Below are 23,003 nucleotides of genomic sequence, written 5' to 3'. Positions count from 1 at the left end.
GGTCAGGGCAGGGGTTTGGGTCAGCAGGGGTTAAAGTTTAACATTTCAGTCAGCGCTGTGTCTTATCTCTTCTGGGTTAGGTGAAAAAAAAAAAACTCGTTGTGTTTGTATTTCTTTAAATCAATGACAGCCGTCCTGGGCGGCGGATGTCAGGCTTTATCCCAGCACTGTACATCTGTTTGAGCCGGACCAGTGTGTTCAGACCAGTTTCTTGGCCTGGCTGGTTTTGGATAAGACACATTCAGACTTTGAACTTTTTTAGAAACACTCTTTTTTGTCATTCATTCAAATCATGTGCAGTGTGTGCAACACATGTTATGTTGATATGACATATGATATTCCATTAGATGATTCTTTTTTTAAATTCTGTTTACACAGGTAATTCCTGTAATATCTGGTTGTATTTGGCCATTGCAGGCAATGTTGCCAGGATGGTACTTTATGATGGTACCTTGATTTCTCAGGTATAGGTGGGCACAGTTTTGAAAGAGTCTTGGATTTCAATAGAATCCTTTTTGTTCCACATCCAGCACACACGTTTATTTTTGTGCTCTTGCCCCAATTTCTGCTTTTTGTCTTTTTTTCTCCAGCAAGCCTCTCAGGGTACAGTAGTGCTGACCTAGCATCGGTTTTCCCTCCAAAGTGTGTGTGTGAAATCATGTGGCCTTCCCAGAGTAACCTTAAATCAATATACTGCACAGCTGACTCCTAAAATATCACCCCCCAATGTCTTTGTTAAGGGAAAATTTAAAGTTTAAAGACAAGTTGCTGCCCTAAAAAACAAGCTTTTGACGTCCATGTTCTGAGATCCAAAGAAGCTGCATTGTAATCGGATTGGTTCATCCGTGTTGTTAAGGGAAGTGTGATTAGGTTGTATAGTAGTCCAACACACACTTGGCAGACATCCTGGCTTTTGTGGGCCGGGCTTCTTCTTACACTTGTCTGTTGAATTGAAACTAGGCCAGTTCGTCTTTGGAATGACAATTACCATGGACCAAAACCCGGGCCCTATTCTGAGGCTGGATGGGACAGAGGGCAGGTGGGGGTGATGACGAGGGTATAAAAGGAGCAAAGACGATTGGGCGCTGCCAATATGTTCTGGATGTACAGTAGCTTCCGATGCTCGTTAGCGCAGCCGAGCGGAGGGCCAGGCGCTGGGGGGGGGGGGGGGGGGGGCTGGCACAGGCCGGGGCGGGATGTTTAGAGGCAACGTCTATCTTTAACTTGATTTGAGGGGCTCCTTTTGATAAAGCGCGGCTCAGCTCAGCGAAGAATAGAGGCAACAAGCTGGGGAAACCCTCCCTCTCCTCTCCTCTTTTCTCCTTTCCTCCTTGATCTCCGCCGAGCCACCTCTCTTCTCTCTCCATCTTTCTCCTGGCAGGCTTCTTTGCAAACGGTGTGAGGTTGTCAGGCTGGCCCAGATTAAGGCCATTGTCTAAAGGTATTTTACATCCGGCCAAACCATATTAAACAGAGATTAGGGGGGGGGGATGGGGGTTCACTGCACATTGCAAAAAAAGAAGAAAAAAAATAGAGGGGGTTAAAAAGAAAAAGAAGAGGGAGCTTTTCCAGGACGATCAGGATTTACAATAGCTAACTCACATAGCTGTGAAATGGAGGAAGAGAAATGTGCTCTTTATGGAGGTGTGTGTGTGTGTGTGTGTGTGTGTGTGTGTGTGTGTGCGTGTGTGTGTGTGTGTGGGGCTCAACAGATCCTGTTTGAAGGTCATGTGATGCTGGCTTGTGTGAGGGGGTGTTGAGTTGGCAGCCGGTCCAGTTTTTCAGCATAGGAAGTAGAAGTTAGAGAATGTGTTGGCGGGACGCAGCGAGCAGACGGGCGGCTGACATCACGGTCTGAAGCATGCTGTCTGTCTGTGTGGGGCGCTGGCTCTTCAGCACATTTCTTTAATAGATAATCTCTCTCTTTTTTTTTTTTTTTTTTTTTTTTACATCTCAGGCCTTATTTTTTTAGCGTTGGCCATCATTTCTATTGGTAATAATAAGATTCTACTTACCAAGTTAACTGCTGAGATCTGGGAGCGTGGAGACGTTGTGAGAAAAAGTCTGAAATTTGGATTCATTTATATATATATATATATATATATATATATATATATATATATATATATATATATATATATATATATAAAACGATTTGCAGGAAATGAAATGGGATTTTTCTGCCAGATATTGCGATTATGATTCGATTTGCGATTTTTTTCTCTTTTAAAGTTTAGCTAAAGTTCAATATCCACTGTGTAACAGATAAAACATGTCATGGAGCATTATAACATGAGACACCATCAAAACTGCTCTATGTTCTTATGCAAGGATGAGAACATGGATATGAACTGGCAGCAATAAGTGTTGTTCTTTTAATAAGCATGGAACATTGACCAGTCAAACACACAACATTTATCATGTAAAGCTAAAGTTATAATAACAAAACATGTCAGTACTTTCCTGTAAACTCAAATTTCTGATCTGCCATCCACATATAGCACCTTCTACCATCATGTTAAATAAAGTAATGAAAAATAAATGAAAGATCCACTGAAAATAGAACATTTACGGAAACGATTTGTGGTTTGAAAAATCGTATGAAAAAACAGTAAAATAATAAATAATGTTAAACCAAATGTTACACCAAACATTCGATTAAATCGCCATCTTCACGATTAGCCAATCGCATTCTTTCAAACCCTGATTTCGATTTGAAAACAATGAATCGTTCAGCCCTAATATAAACTCTTTTCACTGCAGAAAAACCCAGATTAAATGTACCAACATATGTGTACAGACACACTGCACACATCCCGGTGTCACACACATGCTCACCGATTGGCCGTTAAGCGATCACAGAAATGTCAACGTGACATCATGACTTCGCGTAAACATACACGCCACTTGGCTTTAGAAAGTGGCGTGTTATCTGTACGCATTTTGAGCTATCCACGTGTATGTCTACACCGTATCCAGCGGCAGGTTGCAGACTGATCTCAATAAGTGGCGTATGTATGACATGCCAATTCGTATGCCATTTTGGCGTGTTATCAAGACGCAGGCATAATCGCTTTTTGGACGGTTGGGTTTAGGAAAACAATAACCGGGTTGGGTTTAGGAAAAGAATGGGACGGTTGGGTTTAGGAAACGTGACACGCGGGACACGATCCCCAGTCTCCTGGGTGAAAGTCCCGTGTTTTACCCATCCACCACCTCAACCAACCTCCCTATGCAGATTTTCAGGCTTTCATACTACTCGCTACGGCGTAAATTGACACGCAATCGCAAGGTAATGTAAGTCAATGGAGGCCAAACGGCGTTGATAAACATGCTAAAAAGCGAGTATGCGTCTTGATAACACGCCCAAAATGGCATGCGATTTGGCGTGTCATACATACGCCACTTCTTGAGATCAGTCTGGAAATGTGGAAAGTGTTTGCTCTCCCTGTTCGAAAAAGAAAAGGAGAGTCCATTCTTTTTCAGTAGCAGGAAGCAAAACAACTAATTATCTGCAATAAAAAAGGCCATTTGTCGCTGTAGTGAGGAGGAGGAGGAGAAAAAGGGAGCTTGATAAAGATGAATGTCTCCCCGGCCCATCTGGAATACATCACTTTCAAAAGTGATTTAAACGCAGATACGGTTTAAAAAAAAAAAGGTACAGTACGTGTTGCTGCTTTTCTACCAGACTCAGTAAAAGTACCTGTTAAGCTCCCACTACAGAACCAGAGTCTTGTAATATATTTGACTGTTTATGATCCTTCTCGCCGGCCTGTTTAAACCTGCATGGATGTTTCTTTATGCAAAGCAGCTTGGCCGAAACAAGAGGGGCGTTATTCTTGCAAACCGAAATGTTAAAACAGTCTTGAGAGTCAGGAGGAAGTTTAAACGATACTAAATTGGCAAAATGTTTGTTTTCTGAGCATATCTGGTGTTACTACAGTGTTTCAGCACAGCAGAGATAAAAACTCTGTATTTATCTCCTCCGGAGCAGAAAATGACTTCATCAAAGTGCCAGCAGAGTGATGTCACGATTTAGTTATTTACTGACAGAAAACACCCTCCTCACTCTGAATTTGAAAAGAGGGACACGCACCAGGAAACAGCGCGCACACACCAAGACACAAAACAATCTTTTCAAGATTTTAGTGTAGATTCACAGTTTTCAGCCTCATTTTAACTTTAATGTGGAGTTTTCCATTTTTTTTTTTTTTTTTTTGTTACCTGCTGTACACTCAAGCGCTCGGCGTCAAACGCTCAGACAGGGATCACAGTGAAGAGAGACATGTTTACAACAACAAAAAAGCTGAAAATGGGGTGACAGTTCACGTCGGCAAAGTCTGCAGTCACAGATGTGCTCTTGGAGAAAAAGAAAGTGAAAATGTTCATCTGAATGCCACATTTGACAGTTTTTCTTCATTCAAATAAGTGCAAGGTTTTCATTAGAAAATAATACAAAATGTTCAGTGTTCTGTGACATCTGTACTATCGCAGATAGTGCTTATTACTTTCTCCCAGAATGCATTGCCATTTACAGTATGATCCTGTATAACATTAAAACAGTAAGATACTGTGAGTATTTTAGCTGTGAATTTACATCAACGGTTTACAGTGTACGTAACGTACTGGGAGTTTTGCATGTTCATCTGCATGCACTGCAATGAAACATTAACTTAAAGGGGCGCTATGCAGTTTTGGCAATTTCTTCGCTGTTTTCTCGCTTTTTGCTCCCCCTACAGCTTCGGAATAGATATTTGGCAACACTGTTGTAAAAACTCGCTCGGTCAGTCTACCATTTCCTCTTTCTCTGTTCCTCCGATAATGCTTTCCTAGCTTTCTGCTTCTTTTTTGCCGGCTCAGCCGTGACGATAGTGTGAAAAATGCTCCATTGCTACCTTGTTCTTATAGCTAGCCGGTTCCTGGATGTGTGCAGTGCTTACTTACCAGTCCTTCCTGAAAAATGCAGAGTTTATTTATGTGTTGATTATGCGGCACATTTTCTTAAAAAATGCGATGGAATATGCAGGATAATTATGCAATTTTATGCAATGAAATTGCGGGAACTTGCAAAAACTGCGGTTTCATCATGGCTTCATCGCGGGGTTTGCAGCTTTTCGATGATGTTCACGTCGCGTAATTGCGTCACTTCATAACGTTCTCATGGCAACAGGGAAAAATGGCTGCTCTTGTGTGAAGTAAACGCAACATTTTTCAACTTTCTGCTAAGATATATGTGACTTTTTTGCAACGAAAATGCGGGGATTATGAAATCACGCAAGCCCCGCTTATTTTGCGCGGAAATCGGCAATTTATGCGGCAAAAGTGTAAAATATGCGGACTTTGGCTGATTATGCATTGAATTATGCGATCGCATAATCGCATTTTTCTGGAGGGACTGACTTACATAACTTAAACTTCCTAACAGACGTGCTTCTTTGAACCCAAACCATCATCTTTTTTTCAACCACACAATGTTAACCCCCGTGTTTAAAACAGCGACCGTGTCACAGCGTGCGACGGTCGCTGGGAAATACATTTTGTATGGGACACAAAAGCATCGCATTCCTTCTCCAAAAGTTGGAGAGGAAACTTGGAAATGTAGTTATTATGTAACAGCCCTATCAACTGCCACAGACGGTCAGCCCGTGTTGTAAAACAGTCAGACTCTTTTTTTATCGCCCCTTTAACATACAACTTAGTTGGATAAACTGGAATTAAGTGTGTTTACTGAGCTATTCGTCATCCTTGTTCCCTCCTGTGACCTGATATGACAGCAGCCATGGCGGCAGCTCCTCGGTCTGGTCTACACTCCTTCCTGTTCCTCAAGGATCCCTCGCTCAGTCCCTCAGTGTGTGTGTATACATGCTTGTGCGTGTGTGTGTGTGTGTGTGTGTGTTAGAGAGAAGCAGGCGTAGAAAGGCTTTTTTACATAAAGAGGTCTTTTCATCCCTAGGGCCGCAGCCTGCCCGCCGGCCCCTGGAGAAGTTTGTAGAGGATAAATAAACCTCTTCAGACGCACAGAGAAGACGGAGTCTGTATGCGGTGCGTTAACGCACAGCGTGCCGCAGTATCTCAAAGAGAGACTTTATATTATAGTGAAGGGCTATTTGTTATGATATCGAGCCGAAAGGGTAAGAAGGGGCCAGGAGGGCAGGGGCCTCTTGATTTATGGAGTGACCGTCCATCCAGCCTGTGCTGCACACACACACACACACACACACACACACACACACACACACACACACACACTGTTCATCGTTTACAATCGCAGATACACACACACACACACACACACACACACACACACACACACACACACACACACGTAGATATCACATTTACACACACGCACTCAAAGAGTACATATCACACATTGCTTCCAGCTGGCCCCAGGTTCCGGCGAGAGTGCTCCCACCCCCTTCAAACACTCACTCACACACACACACACACACACACACACACACACACACACACACACACACCAGGCAGCCAATAGCTCACACATGCTACACCGGACGAGAAAACAGCGGGAATGTCTATATGTTGATGCAATGCTTGGCGGCACCAGCATGCTGCAGCCGAGCTTTCGTGTATCTGCTTCATCAGAATCACTTCAGGTCTGATTTATTCATGAAGTGCTTTGAAATCAAACAGTTCGTCGCCAAGAGGTTCACAGAGGACAAAGAACGTAAACCTAAAGCTACCGCTCTGCAAAACCTCGGGAGAGCGGGGAGAGCGGTGAACATCCGGGGGCACTTTCACCGTCGCCAGCGAAATTGGCTCATACTGCTGTTCTCATAGGGAATGAATTGAATGGCTCCTCTCTGCCGTTATTTCAGCTGCCCGTGGAAACCCAGCGTTACTCACATACAGAGGTTCACGTTCATTCAGCTCCACACGTTCCGTCAGATTTCTCTGTGACGCACTTCCAGAGCTGTCTGTCGTCAAGTGTGATCAAACGTATCACCGGACATTGCAGGACGTTCACTTGAAGGTACAGCGAGGCAGCTACAGCCTCAGCGGCTGCTACATCGGTCCTCAAATGTTGTCCAAATCCACTTTTATTCAAAGCAGCTCTTTTTTATAACTCCACATTTAAATCTGCATTTCAAAGTACAGCATCTGAAGCAGATATTTTGTCACTGACGGTGGCCAAAAAAAGGGGGCTTTGCTCTTTTGTGTGACACCTAAAAAATAGATTTATTTAGTTATTATTATTATTATTTTTTTATGTATGAAAGATATATCTTTGTTTTGCTTTGTTCTTTCAGTAAATTGCATTTGTTTCGCCTCTGGCAATGTAAGCATTCAAGCCGGTGCACAAACGTTCCTCCCATCTATTTTCCCCGGGATCAAAACAAAAGTATTCCTTTTACAGTAGGATCACACAAACACGTTGCCTTGCCTTGCTATGACTATTCCTAATGAAATAAGCTGTAATATCTAATCCATATGTTCCTCCAGAGAGGTGGCTTCAAGTACATGTGTAAACTCTCTACAATGTTAGATACCATTAGGTGGAAGTGAGAAAATGGTTTTGTTATTTGGCTGAAGATACCCTCTAAGCAGTAAATATGTGCCTAATACAAAGAAACAGTTCCCGTAAATCCTCTGTGCTGCTGCTGCTGCTGCTCCATGAAGCCAAAGTGAGCTATGAGTCTCTGGGGATTATTATATCTACCCCATAAAGCCCAATTCCCCATGTTAAAGACCTGAAGATACTCTAAGACCTATTTTCTCCTTTTCTTTCACAGAGGTCATAAGTAATGCACGAAGGTAGCGAGCCATTCATGCTGGGCTCGAATTTATGCTCCGTGCATCGTGGCCTCTGTGTTTTTCTTCTCCTGAATGGGCCTTTCTGCTTTAAAAAAAAGAAGTTGTAAATATAGTTGTCAAAGCCAGAGGCCAGGCAGAGATCTGCACAGCCACGTTAAAGCACATTATTGACTTAAGATCTCCATGATTTTTTAATGGGTGTAATAAGAGAGAAAACAATTCACAACTCATCTACTCATATTCAGTTCACTTTATTTAATGGTCCCATATTGTAAAAACTGAGATGTCCATGTCTTTTTCTATTATACAGCAGGTCAATGTGCTACTAATACTGTAAAAGTATCCACAGAGAAATGCACACAGCCGTTATTCAGAAACGAGCCGTCAGGATTTCTGTATGGTTGTGATGTCACACAACTATACTATATATATATATATATATATATATATATATATATATATATATATATATAGGTAGAAAGAGTGCCGTTACAGTCATTCCCCGGCTGCAATGAGTGCAGATGTGGAAGACTCAGAAACGCTGACCAATCAGAGACAGGCGCTAAAACAGAGCGCTTCAGACAGAGGAGGAATACAGGCATGTTCAGACGGATAATATGAGGAAAATAATGTGTTTTTTGAATAATAAAGCATGTAAATATATTCTAGTAGAAAGCAATAATACAAGTATGAACCTGAAAATGAGCATTATATGGGGCCTTTAAGACCTGCAGTACATAGAAGAAAATTAAATTCGGAGCGCTGATGATATGCCAACATACTGGTGTTTTTCAAGGGAACTCTGGCAGCGTTACCTGCTGCTTCTCCCACATAAACAGCACGTCTGTCTGTCTGTCTGTCTGCCTGCCTGCGAGGGTGCTTTCGTCTCCTTGGCTCGCGTTTTGTCCACACCAGCCGTCTGTCTCACACTGAAAAGAGCCCATCTATAATTTAGAGCACCTATTACGTATTCCCCGTGAAGATTGTCTTGTCTGGGCCGCTCTTGATTCCAACCTTGCCTCTCAACTCCAATTTACTAATCTCGGTTTCGAGGCTGTCTGTAAGAGAGAGAGAGAGAGGGCTGCGTTCACGTTCGCTGCTTGTCAGCGAGCCTATGTCAGGCTCGCTGCCCTTTCAGCGGGTCAACACTGGGTGTATTTGCCATCATAAATCACACTCTTAACAACCCTATTCAGTCTTTCCCATGGGTGTGTGCATCAGTGTGCGCAAACAAGTGCGTGTTGCGTACTCCGTTGCCCGAGCAGGGGCTGTTTGTGCTACACGTCTCGCATATGGGCAAGTATGCATGCGTTTGTTTGCGTGCTCAGAAGTGTCCTTATGTTTGTGTACGTCATGGCGTTGGCTTGAATGGTTGCCAGAGCGACCCAAGTGGCGCGTGAGGTTACTTCTGTCTCTCCCTGTGATGGCGATGATGTTTAATTGAGGTCTGGATGAGAAGAGACCTCTGATGGAAGGACATGAGGAGAGCCACTGTTTATTTATCCAGACGAGCCCTCCATGTCTCCTCCGTCCTTTAAGTGAAAGCCAGTAAACATGTTGATTTTCCCCTGGCTCTTACCGAGCTGGCACATGGAGCTCCTGGAGTAAATGAGCTGGTGTTTGACAGGGAAGGTTGGAGCGGAGAAGGGCGGGAGTTTAATTTCCACACAGCCCAGATCTGTCTTCGTCTTCACGCTGGAATAAAAAAGTTGCACCATTCTGATTCGCAGAGGCAGATTAGTGGATAGCTCGCCAGCGGGTCGGCAGTTAATTCTGCATCACTGCCTCTTTGTTTCAGGTTGGGTGGGGGGGGGGTCTTTTCTTATACTGAGAAAACTGTGACTGAATTTGCCTCTTAATTACACTGAGGGAAAAAAGGAAGAACGTGTTTATACAAAGTCCTAATGCTTTAATTATTAGAAGTTTACAATCTATACCTGTGGGGAGAAAAGTGATTCTGATATTACAGGATTGCAAACAGGCAGACGTCGCCTAGCTGAGCTGCCTTGTTTTCCCTCAATATAGCCAACATTGTGTCCTGATGTTAGCGGGACGCCAGTAGCAATTTCATTGTTGATTAGCCTGCTGTGTTATTCTCTATCTTAAAAAGTCCAAACCGCATTAAGTATTCAATTTAAAGTGATATAAATCTAAAGAAGTATCTAACTATGCAGATGCAAACGTCTGCATTTGAGAAGCAGCACCAGAGAAAATTTGGGAATTTTTACTTGATAGATGACAAATAGAATGCATACAGTGATCTGTAAATTGAAGCTTTTGTTACAAATTGATTTTGCTTTAAAACTGAAAGACATGTCCTATGTTCCTGTGATAAGGTCCAGGGATTTCAGATGTCAGATTGGAGGGACCCAGGTTCCATACAGCCTGAGATTATTTGTTCTGGGAGATGGGTCAATCCTAAACGGGAAGGATTAGCACATAAGAAGCTGGGTCCAGACTAGTTTAATGATAGCCAGACTGATTATTTTAAGAGGATGGAAGAATGAAGGGGTGCTGTCAATCTAGGAGTGGGCTTGTGAGATGGCTAGGGTGGCAACGTTTGAAAAAATATCATAGGTTGGATGTATGTACTAGAAAAGGGGGAAAGTACCTGAGCTTTCTGGAGGGCTCCTAAGAAGCTTTGTAAATAATAAAGAATAATAAGTAATCACAATACCAAATTGAAAGATGTACAACACAGTCCTGAACACAGATTTACAATGAAACATGAAGTTGGATGTATCTTGAAACATGCTGAAAACAAAGCGTCTGTCTTGTCTTTGTGTGCAGACTCTGTGTCCAGCGAGACAGCCTTCCTGGAGGACTATGTTCTGGGGATGGGGGAAACGCTGGAAATGCCTTGCGACCTGGAAGACCACTCAGAGCCTGTTGTCTGGTTCAAAGACGGCACCGGGCTGGTGCCTAGCAACAGGACGCGGCTGGGCCAGAGGATGTTGAGAATCATCAACGTGTCGTACGAAGACTCGGGCGTCTACTCTTGCCGTCTCGCCCACAGCAACACGTTGCTCAGCAACTACACCCTCCGGGTGACAGGTGAGAGCAACAAGAGGCTGATTTTACACCCGTCTTTTGTCATTTTGCTCGAGCATTTTAGATTTCATCAGCACCAGTGATGGAATGTAACCAAGTACATTTACTCAAGTACTGTACTTAAGTAGAAATGTTGAGGTACTTTTCTTGAGTCTCTTCTTTTCATGCCACTACTTTCATACTTTTACTTAAGTAAAAAGTCAAAGTAACCCAGTTTTCAATGCAGGACTTTTACTTGTAACAGAGTATTTTTACAGTGTGGGAATAGTACTTTTACTTAAGTCAAGGATCTGAATAGCTCTAAGCGATGTTGGGTGACGTCACTTCTTGTTGACGTGGAAGTATTGTCACACAAAACGGAGGCTAGCTTGCCCCTCCCTCCTCCTCATCTCATCCCCTCCCCCTCCCTTCTGTGCACTAACCCCCCAACCCCCACCTTTGTTATGTTTGGTGGTGCAGGTTGGCGCAGTTTGTTTTTGTTGGCGTTTGTGGAGCCTGGGCTGTCTACAGAGGACGCGTTTTTTTACAGTGTGTTCAGGGGACAGGCAGCTAGCGGATAGTGAGGAGAGGTTTGCTGTATGTGACAAAAAATGTTGCAGCCTAAAAAATGCGTGACATCGCTTAGAGCACCTTTAACAACTAATCCATTAATTGATTAATCTTTGCAGCTCTACTCATGAGATGATTTAACGTTTTATTCTTATGAAGTTTTGGTGACTTTCACCTCTTGGGCCTTCTAACAGTCGTACTCAAGTACTTCAATAAGATTTAAAAATAAATAGACATAGCATTGTTTCCTTGCAATGTGAATGAAAAAAAGATGTATGCATTTTCAGTGACATTTCCCTTTAAATAAACTATAACACTAAAAACATACTCTTTTTCTTAAGATACTTGAGTCACTAGCAGAGCTCCAATGGAAACAGGCCCTTTGGCTGCACCCTGTGGAACTCTCAGAAAACCGACCTGCCTCAGCTTTTTCTGCCCGTCTGACAGACAACTGAGAATCAAAAGTATTTCCTATCAATAAACACAGTGGAACAGTTACAGCAGTGGTGTCTTGACACGACAGCTTTTCATAACGGTCCGTAAAAACAGTGAAAACTTTGCTCAGAAGAAAAGTTCTATTATTTTCTGCTCCTGCTCGGTTTCAACTCCTGGTTAGCTGCCTGCCAAGCTGCACACGCACGCACACACAAAGCGTGACACCAGCACAGACTTTCACCGGCTAACACCCAGCCAAGTTTCACACAGATTCCCCCTCATGATGCACAGTCAAAGGTGAAATTCATTATCTTACGAGGGGATGAGTAACGTCTTAAACAAGTGTGTGATGCAAACAGAGCTCTAATAGGAATGCAGGAGGGGAGAAGGTGGTTGGGGGGGGAGAGGGGGGGGTCAGAAGGGAGCGAGCAGTAGCTTAAAAGTCAGGCGGCTTTTTGCCGTTAAACGCATGAACACCAGCTGAGCCTGTTATTGACAACTAATTAGAAAGCAATTAGCTCGAAACATTTCATCATTGAAAACAGATGGGGTGGCAAGAAATGAGTTTGCTCCCTCTCAAACCACCCCACCGCCTCTCTCTCTCTCTCACTCACACACACACACACACACACACACACACACACACACACACACACACACAGATACATGTGTTTGGCCTCAAGCCTGGGAGAAAATGGCCTTTTCTAGGACTTATCAGAGGTGGACAGCTTCTCCTCCTGGACCCACATATCATCTCCAGACTGCAGGACCACACATGCAAACACACAGTCCCCACAATCACTGATTTCAAAGGAAGAACACATGCATCCTTCCACGTTATGTTCATCTTAAACTCAGATTTTAGAGCAACAAAAAAATCTCCCATTATGATGAGGTGAGATTACTGCATTTGCTTCCAGCTTGGCTTGTTTCAGGAGAAAACCCCACACCGGAAGCGAAATTCATCGCAGCACATTGTCAGACATTTCATATCATTTCGACACTTCATTTCAGCACACTTTTCAAATTTCTTGGGAAGTCAGACTTCTTACAGTATGTAGCGACAATATCCTGCTCTCTTCCCTCTACTGTAAACACAGATACTCGGCTTCATCTAAAACACACATGGACTATTGTGTTTTCCCTCAAATATTTGAGTAAGGTGTCAGATATTTAGGAGCGGTATCAGATTTAGCACCTGGACGGCGTCCAGACAGCAGAGAGCGGCCAGCTCATACTGTACACACACACAAACTCAGCACACATGTTGAAAGCAAGAGGCTGTAATGTGAGGGCGTGAAAGAAGTTCTGTATGAAAATGAGCAACTTTTGTTTAGAGGTTTTGTAGATGCAGCATAAATGTCTGGAGGGCTATTCGAGAATTGTTTGTAGACGTAGTGAAATATGTTGTATACCTGTTTTAGCAAAAGCACATAGTATGCTAAAATACGTATTTCCAAATGGACTGGGATAGATTAAACTGAATTGTCTTTGGCACTAGTCTGTACCTATACTGAGATAGATTTTGGCTCAGAGTTGTAGCTTGTTTAAAGTTGAGTCTTGTTTTCGCAATGTTCGAAAAGAATGCAACCATTCTTCCTATTTTACTCAACAAGTTATCCTTTTGTTCCAATAAAGTTAGTTTGTATACAAATCCACAGTTACACCGTGTTGGCTTATTGCCTTATTCGGAAGCTTAAACAAAGGAAAATGTTGATTTTAGTTTTTTAGCTTCAAGGTTCATTATTGACCCAAGAAAAAATATTTTTGCACAAGGTCCACTTAGGCCTACTGGAAATATTCTGGAGCTTTTAGCCACATCTCGTAAATATCATTTCTCATGACATATTTGCTGATTCTTAAATCTTAAATTCTGTTTAAGTTATTTAACTGTGCACTTGAGTGCAGTCGGCGTGATTGACTGGTATCTTAAGCTAATATGGTAAATCTGGGGTTTGTTGTTGTCTGTGTTTAGTGCTAATTAGCTATTGCTAGCCTGTCAACAAACATCGTTAACATGGTAAACATTTTACCTACTAAACATCATGTTAGTATTGTCATTGTGCGCATGTTAGCATGCTGATGTTAGCGTTTAGCTCAAGTGAAGCCTCACAGAGCTGCTAGCATGGCAGTAGACTTGTTGTCTGAAGGGCCCCTGCTTTTCTCTCATTTTCAGTGCTTTACTTTATTGACAGTGATGGAACGTATGCAAACTGTAATGTGAGTCTGACTTCTCTCTGTTGAGCAGCACCACAGTAGTCAAGTTGAGTCGTGGACTGAGATGTCGAATAATAGAAACTAAAACCTGCTCGTCAGGAGTTTCAGGAGCAGTTTTGGCTCACCGCGGTTGTCGAGGTAGCAGCTGGCTCTCATTACCCAGACCTGTGAAGCTGAACCAGAAAAACCTCGAGGTCAGATTGAAAATAATTACAACACAGCCGTGAAAATGTGTGATACAGCAAATCTAAACAATCGTATCTGCGGCCGGAGAATAATTAGACGCCATCCGATACGCTAACTGCTAGCAAGAGTTAGCGTCTGTGTTTGTTGCAACGATTAAGTTGTTTTTGTGTGTGTGTATCACACGAGTGTGCCGCAGCAGGACTAATGACTCCCATTTCTAACGTCTGTGGAAATGTTTTGGTTGTATTTTTTTCTGAGCAAGCCGCCATGCTGCAGAGAACTGTAGACTCATTCATGAGGTTCTCAATGAGCTTAATATGCATTTGTGTGTGTGTGTGTGTGTGTGTGTGTGTGTGTGTGTGTGTGTGTATATATAGACTATCTGTGTGTACATGTCTAATCATAGTTGTTGGTGAGCACACACCATTTAATCTCCACTGGGCATTTCACATGCACAAAACTCCTGCTTTGTTTTTTCCCCACTCTATTTCCCTCTTGTCTTGCACACAGTCAATTCTGGGCTGCAAGCTTTTCCAGATGTAGCCTACTTTTTGTGTTATCTGATGTGCTGATGTAGTTCAAGTCGTCTGAAGAATGAAGTTGTCCAGATGAATGAGTAGGCCTACAGATGCAAAGTAAGATTTGTTCACCATTAGCTTTTATCTAAACATTTATTCCACTGTTTGTCTTTTCTTTTAAGATTCTCTGTCATCTGGTGATGATGAAGATTATGACGAAGATCCAGAAGATGCAGGTAATGGAAATGGTGAATTCTTAATTCCTATTTTTTTTTTTACTTAAACAATGTTGTTTGGTGTAAGTAAGGCGATATTTTGGAGCCTTTCCTGCTTACCGAGATGAGTCAGACTAAACTGACTCATGATTCACAACCTTGTATGGAATTATCTTATAAAGCCAAAAACCTGAACAGCAGAAGAACTTTGACTCAAATTCAGAAATTTAAATATTCCTAAACATGTCTTTGAAATGTTAGAAAAAAAAAAAATCATTCATCATTTCTGAAAAGAGAACAAAGCAACCTCCATTTTTTAGTATTTTTTTTTGCCACCTAGCAACAGTATTCTTAGCACTTAAACACCAAGCATTAATGTGTTGTCGAATTCTCATGTCGAAAATCCAACCTGAGTTCCATTAAAGCTGCCTGAACTGCGTCGTTAAGCTTAATGAGCAGCACCTGCTGCCACGCAGACTGCTGAATGAAGTGGGAGCTGTTAACGGCTGTGAACGGGTCTTTGTTTGGATGTTATGTTGTTACATTTCTCTACAATTTCATTTCCCTTCCATCAAAAACTCAATTCAATTGTTTTTTATGGTGTTATCTAAGGACACTTTACAGATAGAGTAGGTCTAGACCACACTCTATAATTTAAAAAGACCAGACAATTTCCCCCTCAGGAGTGAGCACTGCGACAGAAGCGAGGAAAAACTTCCTTTTCACAGGCAGAAACCTCAACAGACCCTGACTCTTGGTGGTAGTCGGCCATCTGCTGCTGCAGGTTGGGACACAGAGACACTGATACAGATATACAGATAAGGAGAAATAGGATTCAAAGTAATTATAGCAGTTGGTATGATGAACAGTAGCAATTATAGTACCAATAAAGATAACTATGAATAAAAAATAGTAGTAGCAGTGCATGGCGTAGTAGGGCGTCGAGCAGGACCACGGCAGCAGCTGCAACCACGATCCAGGTGCCACACCAATCCAAGGAAAACTGCGAGGCGAGAAAACATAAGAACTCCGGGGAATAAGCTCCCCGGAGCTAAGTTAGTAACAAGCATGACTGGGAAGTACAGAATTTAAACTAAAGCCCTATTCACATGGGACTCGGTGCGGCACATTGGCATGAATATGCCAAGTCTGTATTTTACTCAAATTGACAGACATTACCCCCCCACATATGATGTCAAGGCTCTGTCAAAACTTTCATTTATAACATGACATGGCATATTTGCACAGGATTAAGATGATAGACGACCTCTGCAATTATTACACATTACTAGAGGTCCCCAGGTAATACTAGTCCCCTGTGAATAGGGCTTAAGGCTGTGACAAGATAGATTGTACCCCTATATCGGATATATTGATTATAAAGGTTGTGTGGATCAATTCACGGATCTAATTTTAACCATAGCCGAACCACACTTGTTTTGTTTACTTACAATTTTAGGTTGTGATTTTTATTATCTTTCAGAGACCAAGATTACTTAGTATGAAGTACAAACATTCACAATACGTTATTGATACAAGAAAATACGTTACTGATACAATACGTTATTGATACAAGAAAATACGTTACTGATACAATACGTTATTGATACAAGAAAAGGCACCCAGCAGGACTGCAGTGCAATATAAGTCACTTCAACAAACATTGCTCAAAGAAATAACCTAATTTAAAAGTAACTTTTTTGGTTTAAATAAATAAGTATTTCTTTCACAAAGTATGATACTTGCAGAGGTTACAAAGGTTGCAGACCCTCTGACTCCGAATCAAGTCTCTTCCATTTACCTTAGGGATTCTTGTGTTGCTAACCCGATGAACAGGTTGAAAAGTGCGAGCAAAGTGTTTGCTGTAGTTCCACTGTCCTCTTGTGGAACAGAAAGTCTCCTCACATTATGTATGTTGTCAACAGTTAATCTGCATTTTAGAGTTTCACTTGTCAGTGTGATAAAAGATTGTGTCTATAGAAGCCACAATAATTGCTTAGAAAAGAGCTTTTATTGGCAATTACATGACTATCATGGCGTGTATGCAACTGATTAGATGTTATATATCTGTAATTGGTTTTATATGGCTCTCATAAGCGCTCACTGTCTCGCTGTGCTCAAATTAAAGCTTCTCCTGGGGGCACTAAACTAACCGGCACTAGCGCACAGATCAAAAGCCTGAGGTTCTCCAGCAGGTAACACCCCTCTCAGCGCTCCGTTGTGATGGGAGTTGTTTTGGCATTCAGAGACGCGCGGAGTTCAGGTGCAGGTGAACAAAGAGCGATGAGAGACGGCTTCTGCTGGCTGCTGTGCACTTTGCACGCTCTGTTCTGTCAGATAGCATGACTCCGGAGAGACAGAAAGCGTCTCCACCCCTTCGGCGGGCTCTGGACCAGACGCAACACTGTGCTGCCTTTGTTGTAGCTTACGGAGGGAGGCGAGGCGCATACACTTAGAGACGGACGGGAAAAAATAAGAGAAATGAAATGATGGAAATATGGTGAGAGAGGAAGAGATGACGGGATAGAGGGAGACAATAGGGTGGCTGTGGATCAGGTAGTATAGCGGTCGTCTATCAATTGGAAAGTCAGTGGTTCGATCCCTTGGATCCCTTGCAGTCCCATGTCAAAGTGGGAAAACAGCCAAAAAGCATGCCAGCAGTGTCAAACAGTCCATCATATCTTGAACTGAATCCGAGTCCACCTTAAATGCTCGACAAAATCTGTGCCAGAGGCGAAACGTGGAACTGTTTGGAGTGACGAAGTGACAGGCGGACGCCCAACCGAAATCAAAGCCTCTTTGTGAAAGTCGCTACAAAAGCTCCGAACCAAATCAACTGTCGCTGCACTCGACTCAAAAATAAAACGCTGAGAGTGACTCACGCTGCGCTTACTGAAACAGCCCCAAAGGCCGCATGCTCCTCATTAACGTTTCACCCAATCTATTGTCCACTACAGTCATTACATAGTGAGAGAGAGAGAGAGAGAGAGAGAGAGAGAGAGAGAGAGAGAGAGACGTGAAATAATGGACTGGCGTGGAAAAAGGCACAAAAGTTCTAACTAAAGTGATGTGACAAGTGAACATTATAACCTTCATGAAGGAATGTTCTACATGTTTTAGCTATGTGTACCTAATAAAGTGGCAACTGAGTGTATGTCCGCTGTTAGAGGGGACTTTTATTGTCACTCCTAATCTCTCTGTTTCCCACATTTCCTGTCACCTCTCTACTATCAAAATAAAAGCAAAAAAACATCATGTCAAAAAAATTTTTTATTTAAGCTCTTGCGGGTTCTGCTGACTTTCTCTTTCTCTGCCATTTTTTTTTTTATATATACGTTCAGGATTTCCTCACTGTTTGGAGACAGGAAAGAAATCAGTATTTTAATGAGGCAGTTGTTGCTGATGGCAGCATGCAAAGGCAGCTTTGAGAAAGACAGACTGTCAAAAACAGGTAACAACTGTAAGTAAGAAAACAAGAGTAAAAGCCCAGTTATGGATCAAGAAATCACCTCCTAATTTATCCTAATCCTGTCATTTTACAACTCTGAAAGTAAGTAATAATAGTTATGTGTGTGCTTAGTTGCACTCAAGCACTTACATAATGATGTGATGAACACAGGGATGTCTGTTAATATTCTTTGTCATGGTTCACTTTTAACATGTAATCCCTGCATTCTGCTCACCTCGGATGTTGGACAATTAAAAATGTAGTCTTCATGTAGGCTTTATATTCATACAGTATTGCCTTTTTCTTCAAGGAATTAAGCTGGTGCTCTTATCCAGAGAGATTACAGGAGAAAGCAGCAGAATAAGATGCAGAGTAACACTGCAGAAAGCTTCTCGTTGCTGTCTTTGTACCCGAAAGTTGCCGTGGATAAGCTTAACACCTGCAATTGGCGCTGAAAGCCTCAAGTGTTTTCTAAATGGGCCGAAGTGGCAGCAGCTTTACTACAGACATCCTGAATGCCAGTAAATAGCCTCAGACTGCCAGACTTAATCTCTGGATGTAAGTCTACCTCATGACATACGGGGCTCCGATTTCCCAGCCAAAAGGGAGAGGGATTAGCCCAGAAACGTTAAACCCCTATCGCTGCTTAATGTCCGCTAAACCAGCGCTAATTAGACGGCTATGGCAAGGAAGGAAGCCACGTGAAGAGCCACACAGCCAGACGGAGAGTCCCTGTCGGCGAGCGGAAGAACATCCACATCCACATGCAGAGAGGGACGATAATAGAGATGTGGAGATGGGGAAATCAGGCTTTTAATGAGGGAGAGGGGATAGAAACCAATTGTTGATTGACAGCGTAGCCGAAAGAAAATGCAGAGTGAAAGAAGAGGGAAAAGACGGCACAAAAAAAAAAGAGATTTGTTGAAATGCTGCCAGCTGAAATGATGCTGCTGCTGGCCACAGCCGACTGTTATCGGAGGAGAGACAAGAAAGAAAGACCAGGCAAGCTGCTGCAGTCATGAGCTCATTCTCCACTCACCTCCGCAACTCGCTCAGCACGGCCTTCTGGGAAAAAGGCAGAGGAGATAGATTACTGCCCGGCAGCCACAGTAATTCCTTCGCGCGAATGATATTATCGACCAATTTATAGGATTGACACCAGATTTGTGTTTCATTTTTTTTATTGGAAGAGAAAGACAGCAGCCGTGTGTGTTGCCTCTGTATCTCCAGGCAGGTACACAGGACATTCTGCATGTTATTGACTAAAGTGTGAGGCTGACATTTCTATTGTGAGAGGCAGCACAAAGGAAACCACATGGCCGTGCAGACGTCGGTTCAAGTCAGTTTAAGTCCTGTCATGTGAAAGTCTGACAGTGATTATTGATAATGACGTCACCAAACCATGAATATCTCCCAATAAAATCTCCTTTGGGAACGAACTCTGCAAAATAAACTGTTAAAATGTTCAGGGCTGCGCCCTGTTAGTCTTAGTCGACTTATCGGTCGTTTAGGTCTTGGTTTGGTTTGGATCGACTAAGATTTCTTTAGTCGATTAGTCATTTGATTAGTCAATGATTTAATTCCAAGAAACCTACGAGCACATGTGGTGCACAGATTTAACACAAGATTTCAAGTGGTGCTTTTGCAGGATTCTTTGTAGAGAAACTCGGTTTTACAGATGGTAAATGGACTTTAGTTAAATTGAGCTTTTCTAGTCTTTGCAGCCACTCAAAGCGCACACATCTGTCGATTGAACTAATCGATTAGTCGACAAAATCATATGTGTCATGGTTATTTTGAAAAACTGAGACATTTCCCTTCGTTTGTGCCCTTCGTTTACACGCAAATGGAGAATTCGCCTCTGAAAACGATTCTTTCTAAAAACTTTTTTGGAAAACTTCGTTTGTACGTTTGCCTGTAAACTGAGACAAACGGAGGTTTAGGCAGCCGAGAGAGAGAAAGAGGAAGTGATTCGTTGCTGTTGTTAATATTTTCATGGATTCTGACTGGCTAACGTGGGCTTGAGCTTCTCGTTACACTGCCCCCTACAGGTTTGGCATGCTCTTGACCGCATTGACGGCATATATACACGGGTACGTGTAAGCGAACACTTTTCTGAAAAACTGACAGCTGTGCACGATGATATTTTTGAAAACGGAGAGGTTGAAATGTCCCGTTTATGAAAATAGCCGGCCACGTGTAAACGTAGCCTTAGTCGACTAAGAACGTCTAAAGACTAAAGTCGAGGACAGCCCTGCCAATGGTTGGTTGATAATGCCTGAATGGATCCTGAGAGGTGTGTTGTCTCCCTTAAACAAGTTATTTTGGACGATTACCAAGTTTGAAAAGTGATCGGCTGTGTTGGAGTTCTCATGCTGACCTGACAGAGGAGCAAATAAATGGTCAGAGATCAAACCATCGTAAGCCCCCACACGATGTGTGTGAGTTATGAAAGTGAGTGGTTTTTTTGCGCAGTGTGGAGAACAGTGCACACACTCGGAGGCTGTGTGAAGTGAAAGGGCAGTGTGTGTGTGTGTGTGTGTGTGTGTGTGTGTGTGTAGGGGGGGAGGAATGTTAACAGAGCCTAATCTGTGCTGTGCTCCTGAGCTATGCAGCCTCCTTGTTTACCCTGGCAGGAGAGCAGAGAGCCGGACGCTGGGCCACGCTACGCTGCTCCACGGCCGCCATTCCCTCCGACTCTGTTTGCCCTGAGTCCCTGCAGGCCCTCCGGGGCAGCGTGCCTTCAAAAGAACCCCAGTGTAATCTGTAATGAAATCTGCCTGTGTGCTCGCAGGCGTCAGCGAGGGCAAATTATACAATTACACAATTACCAAAACCCCCTCCTCCTTTTCCCCCCAGATCGGTGTCTGAGCGCTGAAGGGCCTTGTGCCGTGGCGACCAGCACCGCGCTGTCCTGCTCCAGCTAATTGCTGTTGCACCGGAGTCGGGTTTATAGAGAGCCACAGTCACGCTCCCTCGACCCGCAACACAGAGCCAGGAGTCAGAGGAAAAGGGAACAGAGAGATACAGGGCTTGTGTATGTGGGTGTGTTTCCATGTGCGTGGAACACTTGGAACTGCAAAGCTTAGTGCAAATAGAAAGAAAATATAATCATGCTCTATTTTGTTAACCCTCGTGTTGTCTTCCCGTCGTTTTTGTTTTTCTGGGTCAACATTTTAAATTAAAAACTTTTATTCCAACATTTTGTTGTCCTTTTTCGACACTTATCCCACTGTTTTGTCACTTTTCACAACTTTTTGGAAGTTTTTCCCCAATTTTTTTGTCACTTTTTCTGATGTTTTTGTCGGTTTTCTTGTGTGTGTGGGTTTTCACTGACATTTTTGTCATTTTTTTCTCCAAATACTATAAAAATTCAATGAAAGTAGTGAACTGATCAATTATTTGACTTGTGAAGAGTGTTATATGGAACCATCAACATTATTTTCTTTGATACTTTGGTTGAAAGAAACCTTCTGATATAGAAACTTCTTGAAAATGGGTCAAATTTGACCCGCGGACAACAGGAGGGTTAACAAAAAAAGTGCTACCCACTGCAAGGCTGCACAGGCCTCTGAAGTTATAGCAGTTAGCTTCTGGTTCTGCATTATTATACACACAGTGACAGACTATCATGGGATACATCATGTGACAGATTCTCCTTCCTGTGAGTGAGTGCAGTAGTAGTGAAAAATAAAAAGCCCTATCTTACAAGAAAAGAAGTCATTAGAAAAGCTCCTGGATCTCCACCAAAGAATAACTAATAATAATACTTTTGTTTGGACCATGGCCTAACTTTCCACCGAGTACCATTGAAATTAGGTAGAATATTGAGATACTCTTCTAACTTGCAACCAAAGTGACTGAAAATATCACCTGCTTGCCAGCGATAATAGAAAATTTGGACTTGCCCAAGTACAGATCCATTTGGGATCTTGTCAAACTTTGAAAGATGAAGCAGCTCTGTATTTGCTGTCAAATCATGTATTATGTTATTTAAAACCAACTGAAAGTATTCAGAAACGTTTGGATGATGCTTCAGAAGAATATCTAAATGCAGCTGGTAGCTGTAATAGAATACTATTTCCCCCAGTAGACATATCTAGTGAATGTGTGTGCTAGTGTGTGTGAAGGTGTAAAACCAAACAAACAGCACGGCAGGAATACAGTCGTGCATTTTTAGTTATTCATTATCAAAATCTGTGTTGCCCGTTCACAAACTTGTCCTTTTTCATGAGTATTTACCACCACCATCAATTCCAAGTATTCCTATTGGCTTGAAATTTTACATTTGCGTTTGCATGAACTGGGGTAGACGCTCCATATTCATGTGCCATCTTGAAAAACGTTCGCCGCTAAGGGACATACAGGACATACTGCTCCGCCTTTCGTGTTTTCGCTGTCACATGATAAAGCTCCTTTCTCGAAAAACACCAATCTTCGGGATCTTGTAGCGGTTCCAGCTGTCACCCCTCTTGTAGACGTTGCACGTCTTTGTCGTGGGATGGCTCCGGTTCTCTCCGCGGCAGCTCGGCTAGTTTGGGGGCCCTCTGTTCCTTCCTCTTCTGTCGCTTGCCCTGCTCCTACCGCATGCGATCCACCTCTGCCTCT

General features: G+C 42.7%; 1 protein-coding gene across 15 annotated transcripts in view; it reads left to right on the top strand.

Annotated features, from left to right (window-relative positions):
* The window catches only part of fgfr3 (fibroblast growth factor receptor 3), a 95,272-nt gene that overhangs the window by 21,634 nt on the left and 50,635 nt on the right, over nt 1–23,003 (top strand). For 12 of the 15 annotated variants that reach the window (XM_035994374.1, XM_035994372.1, XM_031280335.2 and 9 more), the window contains exons 3-4: nt 10,567–10,830; nt 14,915–14,980. In XM_035994374.1, coding sequence (XP_035850267.1) covers nt 10,567–10,830; nt 14,915–14,980 — 330 coding nt within the window. The remainder of the gene's footprint in view (nt 1–10,566; nt 10,831–14,914; nt 14,981–23,003) is intronic. The other 3 variants (XM_031280337.2, XM_035994378.1, XM_031280336.2) reach the window with 1 other exon arrangement.

This window comes from Sander lucioperca, chromosome 18, assembly GCF_008315115.2.
Source record: "Sander lucioperca isolate FBNREF2018 chromosome 18, SLUC_FBN_1.2, whole genome shotgun sequence".
Lineage (NCBI taxonomy): Eukaryota > Metazoa > Chordata > Actinopteri > Perciformes > Percidae > Sander > Sander lucioperca.
The sequence above is the reverse complement of the archived record's forward strand: the minus strand, read 5'-3'. Positions and strand labels throughout refer to the sequence as shown.